The sequence below is a fragment of the Lepidochelys kempii genome, chromosome 7, assembly GCF_965140285.1.
Source record: "Lepidochelys kempii isolate rLepKem1 chromosome 7, rLepKem1.hap1, whole genome shotgun sequence".
NCBI lineage: Eukaryota > Metazoa > Chordata > Testudines > Cheloniidae > Lepidochelys > Lepidochelys kempii.
This window is the reverse complement of record NC_136386.1, coordinates 43,090,589-43,099,329: the sequence shown is the minus strand read 5'-3', so window position 1 is coordinate 43,099,329 and position 8,741 is coordinate 43,090,589. Positions and strand designations below refer to the sequence as shown.

General features: G+C 39.6%; 1 protein-coding gene across 2 annotated transcripts in view; it reads right to left on the bottom strand.

Moving 5' to 3' along the window:
- Window positions 1-309: 309 nt before the first annotated feature.
- The window catches only part of LOC140914485 (musculoskeletal embryonic nuclear protein 1), a 120,862-nt gene continuing 112,430 nt past the window's right edge, over window positions 310-8,741 (bottom strand). Inside the window, exons 1-3 of one of the 2 annotated variants that reach the window (XM_073352403.2) lie at window positions 7,530-7,789; window positions 1,910-2,030; window positions 310-787 (exon numbers count right to left, since the gene is read on the bottom strand). In XM_073352403.2, coding sequence (XP_073208504.1) covers window positions 681-787; window positions 1,910-2,030; window positions 7,530-7,538 — 237 coding nt within the window. In that variant the 5' untranslated portion in view covers window positions 7,539-7,789 and the 3' untranslated portion in view covers window positions 310-680. Of the gene's footprint in view, window positions 788-1,909; window positions 2,031-7,529; window positions 7,790-8,741 lie in introns of those variants that run through there. The other variant, XM_073352404.1, reaches the window with a different exon arrangement.

The following is an 8,741-nucleotide window of genomic DNA, read 5'->3' as shown; positions in this document are numbered from 1 at the left end:
AATCCTTTGCATTTGATTCAGCTCTGGACAGACTGACCCTGATGCTCTGCACAAAGCTGTCTAGAGTTGTGGATGTGTGGTATTCAATTCAACATGGTTTCATCTCACTCGTTAGCAGTAAATAACCCATCCTACTCACCATAATCCTTAAGTAAAGGGTGGAAAGCAGAAGTACAGGAAAATATCAGGAAAAAGCTACAGATAAAAGTGAAGTCCTTTATCATGTTTTTGCAAAATTACGTGTCCAACTGTGAAAATAGCAATAGTATAAAAACATTTACAGTTAGAAGGAATTGTACTGAAATCAAATCCATATCACTCATTTATTTTACTTTTTTTGCACTTAAGATTATATTGAAAATTGAACTAGATCACAGCTCTGGAACATAAGTCTTAGAAAAACACATATGTCATTTAAGCAGAAATTGGTCATTACTATGCCAGCCTGTGTCCAGTGACCAGGTTCTTACTGAAACCATTACAGCATGTACAATATAGAAAGAAAATATTTAAATTTATAAAAGGAAGTTGTAGCCTATAAAATGAGTCCTCCTAATTAATGACTAATTTGAAAGAATTAAGTTGACTTACGAGTGCAGCAATAAGTTTAGTATGAGCAACAGCAATTTGAGATTAAATGTTGCATTAGGAATCTGTGTCACAGAGGTTAAACTTGGTTATCAGCCAAAGACACTCTTTGATGGCTCTTCTTTACGCTTCTCAAAGGCTGTTTCACCTCCTGTCCGATCTTGACTGAATACGGAAGGAGCCACAGAGCCCTCTTGTTCTTGAAAAAGAAGAACAAAAGGAGTCAATCAGTTAAAAAGATTTATGCCAACAACAGTTGTGCTGCTGGAACACATACTTCTTCTGTAATGAAATACATCACCCCATTCAAATGCATGGAAATTCAGGACCCGTCGAGTGTACTCAGTGGTACAAAACGTGTGGGTTTGCAGCACACACAGTTGCATTGCTCAATACTGTAGAATAGCGCTACTGTTCTGAATAATGTTGCAGATTCTCAAGGGCAGTGTAGGCCAATTGCCAAACATCTTGACCAGTATCTTTAATTTATCCCTCTGAGGAGAGAATCCCTGCAGCTACATTTGAAGCTTTCAAAACAGTTTTAAATTTGGAATACGGGATTTCAAATTTAAAGCCCATCTTTCCTCATGATCCCCCATCCCAATCCTAAAAGAGTGACAAACCATGAGCAGCAGGTGAGAGAGATTTCAATCAATAAGAATTTTTTCTTCTTTTCCCGTTTATGTCCTGTAGTCCAAGCACAGCTAATATATTCCCCTGACATCCCAGGCATCTCCCAATGTAGGATCAAATGCTCGAGTTCTGACCCATTTTTAAACTCAATGCTTAGTCAAGGAAGACCCACTGACATTAATTAGGGAGTAAGAAAGTGGTTTAGCCATGTTCCAGAAGTCAAATCCATGGCAATACTTCCCACCCTGTAATGCTCAGTCAGTATAGTCTGGAGGCAGAGGTTCACTTTGTGCAGAGCCTTTCACCTTATGAGCACCAGCTAGTGAAAACCTAATAGGTGGAAGAGGTGTAGGAAGCAGACAAATTCCTGCCCTTCCTCTCAGTTGATCCACATAACCAGGGCAAAATACATGAGCATTATCGTGCCTGCATTTCAGCAGAGGGTTCTGCCAGTTTTATATTTATGTGCTTTACTGCATATACTGTACTCCTTGGAAACATGAATCAGCTCCTTTTATTATTAGAAAAATTTCTTTTTGCTCTACACAAATGTAGGTTGCCTGAATGAAACTAGTTTGGCTGTTCTTTAGAGAGCTTGCACTTTAGCTGGGATTATCAATTAAATTCAAGTTTTACTTTGAAGATTTGCTTTAACATTTGTAGTACTGTAAACAGACAAGAGATTTACCACATTGCTTCATGACTTGGTAGGTTTTGGATTTAATTTGCTGGTTGGTGGAGAGCTTTCCTCTAGCCCCTTTGAGATCTTCCTCCTTCACTGGAGGACGCTTCTTTTTCACGGGGGCTGCCTACAAATTTTGACACATAAGTAGATGTCAGTATTTCAAGTTACAGAACATATAGGAGACAAAGATGCAACATATAGAACTGACAGGTTTCAGAGTGGTAGCTGTGTTAATCTGTATCAGCAAAAACAACGAGGAGTCCTTAAGCTTTCATGGGCTAAAACCCACTTCATCAGATGCATGGAGTGGAAAATACAGCACAGAGGTATAAATACACAGCATATTAAAAGATGGGAGTTGCCTTACCAAGTGGGGGGTCAGTGCTAACGAGCCAATTCAATTAAGGTGGAAGTAGGCTATTTTCAATAGTTGAGAAGGGAGGAAAAATCACTTTTGTAGTGCTAATGAGTTCAATGTGATCAAGGTGGCCCATTTTAAACAGTTGACGAGAAGGTGTGAGTATCAGCAGGGGGGAAATTAGTTTTTGTAGTGACCCATCCACTCCCAGTCTTGGCCAAACTGGGCAGTCTCTACGCAAGAGAATAAATGGACACAAATCTGACATCAAGAATTATAACATTCAAAAACCAGCAGGAGAACACTTCAATCTCCCTGGACACTCAATAATAGACTTAAATGTGGCAATTCCTCAACAAAAAAACTTCAAAAACAGACTCCAACGAGAAACCGCAGAACTAGACACCATTTTGCAAACCAATTTGCAAACTGGACACCATCAAATTAGGCCTGAATAAAGACTGGGGGTGGATGGGTCACTACAAAAACTAATTTCCCCCCTGCTGATACTCACACTTTCTCGACAACTGTTTGAAATGGGCTACATTGAACTCATTAGCACTACAAAAGTGATTTTTCTTCCCTTCTTCTCAACTGTTGAGAATAGCCCACTTCCACCTTACTTGAATTGGCTCATTAGTACTGACCCCCCACTTGGTAAGGCAACTCCCATCTTTTAATATGCTGTGTATTTATACCTCTGTGCTGTATTTTCCACTCCATGCATCTGATGAAGTGGGTTTTAGCCCATGAACACTTATGCCCAAATAAATTTGTTAGTCTCTAAGGTGCCACAAGGATTCCTCATTGTTTTAACATATAGAACTGTTATCTAACACATACTCTATATTCCATCTATACCTACACTATATTGTACACACTAATGATCTGCGGCCTTGTACAGCACACACAGGTAACAGTAGGCAGCTACATTGCACACAGATGGCAAAGAAGAAAAAAATTTGCTGCCAAAAATTCATCTTCCTGAACTAGGTGTTGAAAACACTTGCCCTAGTAACCTGAGAACCATTGTTACATTATAATTATCTTGAGACGACGTAACTTTTGGAAGATGGAGTGGAAGTGGTTTATAATCATGTATACCAAATTTTGCCTTGTGCCTAAAGACCAAAAGGGACAGGTAGTTAAGGAACCTGAGCCTAGGTTTGGAAAGTAAAGAGGAAAAAAGATAGAAGAATTTAGATCTCGACTTACAAATATGAAGACATATCCATTAATCTATTATGCTGAGGGAAAGATGTCCAGGAGTGTCAACATACCAACTGACAAAGTTGGAATGGTTCAAACCATTGTGGTAAAATCTGATGTAGGCATCAGACTTTTCACTGCAGAGTTAACTCGGGTGATCAGCACCTGGGTCTGAGCACCCAATTTAGTCTAGAGCAGGTGTGAGCAGCCATCCTGCAAACTGAGTTAGTGTCCTTACACTGATGCTGCACTTACCCATGTGTGGTGCTAGGACTTCCAGGGTAATCTCACGTGGTTCTTAGCACTGCAGTAAACTGAGATGCTCTATGATTCTTTCCCAGTAAATTCTGGGAGAACTTTTCTGTCCTTCTAGGCACATGGGGGGAATTGTGGGAAGACATTGGAAGACGACCAAGCACTCCAGTGATTTAGTCTGTCTCTTCACAGCAAAGTGGGTATCTTATGAACCCAAGAAAAAGCCTCACTGGGGCTTTGACCTGCAGCCCAAGATGGGGCACCTACTCTGGGTTGAAAGCACCACTAAATCATGGATCAGAGGTTTCTGTGTGTGGAGATTAGGGGCAGCACCAGAGTAAGAGTTTGGGATAACTCCGCAGTGAAGACACACCCTGAGTCTAAACTTGTTAAGTGTTCATTATTTATTTCTCTAGAAATACTCACTTGTATTTAATATGTTGGAGAAAATTTCTGGTTGGACTTCATTGATCCAGATTAAATATTTGTCCATAAAATTATTAGTCTTTTGGTAACTAAAAGATCTCTCTTTCCCATCCAATCTTCTTTTGTCTGACCAGAGAGTTTGTATAATTTAGTAGTGCAAACCAAGCAATCAGTAGTGTTGGCTACAGGTTCTGAACACATTTAAGTGTCTTGATTCATAATCTGGAGTGAATAAATAAGTGATGAATAAAATCTCAAATTCTACAGCAGAAACAGGTGTAACTGAGGGTTGCCATTTACCATATTTTTGCAAATACTGTATGTTGTACAGCTCTGATTTTTCTACCTAGACTTCTTCCAGCCAGTGAGAATGGTAATAGCTGAATGCATCACCGTCAAAAGAGGAAGTTGTAGGAATGACAACATTGGTCAGTGTTAGCCAGTCACACACACAATTCTTGAAAGTCTTGCCTTCAGGGTGCTATTTCAAGGAATGACAGACATGATGACACCACTCCCTGCTGGCATGGAGTGCACAGTGGTAACTAACATACAGGCATGCAATTCGATTAGTCCAACCACATCCTCACAAGATAAGCAACTGAAGAATTAAAAACAATAGCCAAAGTGTTTAAGAGTAGTTGTGTATTATTTGAGTACCAAGAGCCTGGCATTCTGTAGCTAGATCCTCTTTCCCTATTTTGACTTCAGTTAGTTATTGCTGATTGATTGCAGAGAACTTATCTTGGTGGAAGGGGGACAATAGATGAATTTCTAGAGATTGGAGACCAAACAAAGAGACCATGTAAATGCAGGGGAATAGATTCTCTCAACCCCAGGCATGAGAATGTTTTCAGTAGTTTGTTCCAAGCAGCATCCGTGCTCATGACTTTAGGCAGTGCGAAGGTTGGTTGTACTGGAGACTCTTGCATGTTTTCTCTTGGCTACAAACACAGAAGAATGCCTCAGCATAGCTTGTGGCACCTTAGAGACTAACCAATTTATTTGAGCATGAGCTTTCGTGAGCTACAGCTCACTTCATCGGATGCATGCCGTGGAAACTGCAGCAGGCTTTATTTATACACAGAGAATATGAAAAAATACCTCCTCCCACCCCACTGTCCTGCTGGTAATAGCTTATCTAAAGTGATCATCAGGTGGGCCATTTCCAGCACAAATCCAGGTTTTCTCACCCTCCACCACCTGGGCTATCACCAGCAGGAGAGTGCATTTGTGTGGGGGGGTGGAGGGTGAGAAAACCTGGATTTGTGCTGGAAATGGCCCACCTGATGATCACTTTAGATAAGCTATTACCAGCAGGACAGTGGGGTGGGAGGAGGTATTTTTTCATATTCTCTGTGTATAAATAAAGCCTGCTGCAGTTTCCACGGCATGCATCCGATGAAGTGAGCTGTAGCTCACAAAAGCTCATGCTCAAATAAATTGGTTAGTCTCTAAGGTGCCACAAGTACTCCTTTTCTTTTTGCGAATACAGACTAACACGGCTGTTACTCTGAAATCAGCATAGCTTGCGATCAATGTCACTGAAATTTACTGTGGGAACCAAAATGTCCTTGAGGCCTCTGGGGAAAGTGTTATATAGCCAGCCAAAGAAAGCAAAGGCATAAAACCTAAAAAAAGAAATTCTTTTAACAGAGTTTCTCAGTAAGTGGTTAGTGCCATTCGTTAACTGATTATTCAAGAGATAGACTAAGTATCTACTATATGGCACAGGTTTTATGTATATGTCTGTATTGGTATTTGTCATGCAGTGTGAATTATTTATATACCTCACAGCCCCACAACTGGGCAATGAAGAGAGTAATACACAGGCCTTTTATTGTGGGTGCAGGTTCTAAACCAGAATAGGGGGAAACTGGTTTCATGAACAGGGTGAGCATGAAACCTGCGGAATCCCTTCTTAAATCTTAAATGCCAGGCATCAGGATTTCTTAACTTACCGTGGCAGAAATAATTAATTCTAAGGCTTTGTCTTTACTGCCAAAAATGGTGTGTGTTGACAGCATGGTAATGAATGTGCATTAGCTATCCCACTGTAAAACCCTAGTGGAAGTAAGAAACCTGTAGTTTTTACCATGTGGTAGGTTGGTAAAGCCAACTCTACCCCCCCAGCCTGTGGTTGGCCTCATGGTAAAAGCTACAGTGCCTTGCCTCCAATAGGAATTTACAGCAGGAGAGCTAAAAAGCATTAGTTATCTTGCAGTAAACACACTTTCTTTGGCAGTGAAGACAGCCTCAGTAAAGAAGCTTCAGTCCTGCTGGCACTCCAGGTATCATTGTGACTGGCAGACAGTAGAACTGTTTTCAATTGCTTGCCAGTCACAAATGACAGGATCTTAGCCAGAAACTATTCCTAGTAGGCACAACATTCCAGCCTGGGTTTATCTCCAATTGTCAATAGCACAAAGTGTTGGTTTACAAGATCTGCAACATTGCCTTCAAGTCTATTTCACTTGGAAGAAAGAGAATAAGCAGAACTGAATTCTTTCCAAATTCTTCATAGGGTTCTTTTCTCTAGCCTTGCAGTATTGCTCCTATAAAGCTTTCTTACCATCTCAGCTCTGTCACAAAATACTGTCCATTAGGAAAACAGTATGTAAATATACATTCTTTGGGTTTTTTATGCATTCATAGCAATCTTGAAATTGAGCCACTTAGACATACTTTAAAATGCATAGGGGTGGGGAGTCTGAGAATGATTTTAACCTATTGGTTACATGGTACATTTGAAGTTAAATGAGTACTTTGGGTCTTGACACCTATTTTATATTTTTGTCTAGAATTTTCAGTCCCTCATACTCATTGCTTTTCTGTATTTTGTTACAATGAAGCCTCATTTTACATAGAGAATGGTACACCTCAAGGAGATAGAGCAAGAAACAAAAAGTTAAACTAAAATTCCACATTTACACATTCTATAGCCTTTGGGATTAGCCTAAAAGCAAAAACAGGAATCCCCTCCACATTTTAAATCTATCACCGTATCTGCACAACCTAGAGGACAAACATATCTTTCCTTTTCAACAAATGTGATCAAAGCTAAAAAGGATAGTTTACGTTGTTGTGTTAATTTGCAATCGCGCCAGTAGAGGAGAAGCTGCTTTTTGGTCACTCGCAAAATAATTAATCAAAAAATAGTTTCATTGCTAAATTCTTTCACAAAGTTTGGCATGAAAAAAACTTCCAAAATAACTAATTGAATAGCAAACAGGTCAGTGATTTGAGAAAATTTTCATTAACACAAGGATTAACAAAGCATAAACTGTCAAACTACTTAACCAGAAGAATCATTGAATAGTGCAGTATTTTTCAGATGTGGTGCAATACACCAGCCAACTTAATATCATTCCATACCTGGGACATAGCTGGGGTGCTCCCTCAATATTAGTCCTCTCGGAGGCAGTTTTTCCCTTGGATCAGCTCCTAGTACACTCTGCAGCAGCCTGATTTTTCCTCGACTTATATAGACCATTAACATGAAGTCATTAGCTGGGTCATTTTCCCAAACCAGATCCCAGAATGATTCCGGTTGACACAGGCTGCTGTTTTGAAAGGTTTATTCTTAGCGATGACTGGGGTTTGTAGAATTTACTGACCTGCCTGGCTGGAGCTGGGATGAAGCTCAGAACTGACAAGAGGAGACAGCTGCAGTAGTGAAACTGAGCGGATGGAAGTTCAGGCCACTCTACTATAACAAATAGTTCTTCCAGGGGAACCTGCGGAGGCTCTATTTATAACTTTAAAAGGCAATGCTTTGTTAAAGACTCTTTTCTGACTCTGAATGCTTCTGATGGGAAGGCTGACAAAAATGTGGAGGGGATTTGGTTTCTTACTCTCCCAGTGTTACCATATTGTGCTACAAAACCTACAGTCAAGAGTATCAGAGTAGCAGCCGTGTAAGTCTGTATTTGCAAAAAGAAAAGGAGGACTTGTGGCACCTTAGAGAGCATAACCTTTCGTGAGCTACATTCCACTTCATCCGATGAATGCATCCGATGAAGTGAGCTGTAGCTCACGAAAGCTTATGCTCAAATAAATTTGTTAGTCTCTAAGGTGCCACAAGTCCTCCTTTTCTTTTTACGAATCAGGAGTATGACAACCTCCAATGGCAAATAACCTTACTTTTCTGCATAGGTCTCAGCCCATATATTTTCTCGTTGTTATTGTTGCATTTAAAATACTTGATATAATTTGATCATTAGAATTCTTCCAATGCCAAAACTTGATTTCCTTGATGTTCCTTTGCTCTTAAGACTGCTAGTGTTTTCTCTTTAGAAGGAATTAAAAAAAATTAGAGTCCTCACAAGTCAAGAGAATGGGAAGTTAAGTGTTAAGTAAGAAAGATAAATTAGAAAGAAGGCTAGGTAACTATTTTTGTACTTAGTCAGCAATCACAAACTCTTTCTTTTAAAAAGATGCCCCTAATTTTTCAGTGAAGAATTTTTATTTATAGGTTATAGCAAAAATAATTTCAAATTGGGTTCTAATTCTGGTTAGAATTGTATTGTATTATATTTATACTAAAGTTACTTTTTTCATCCTGAATATAATTTATTTAACCTCTGT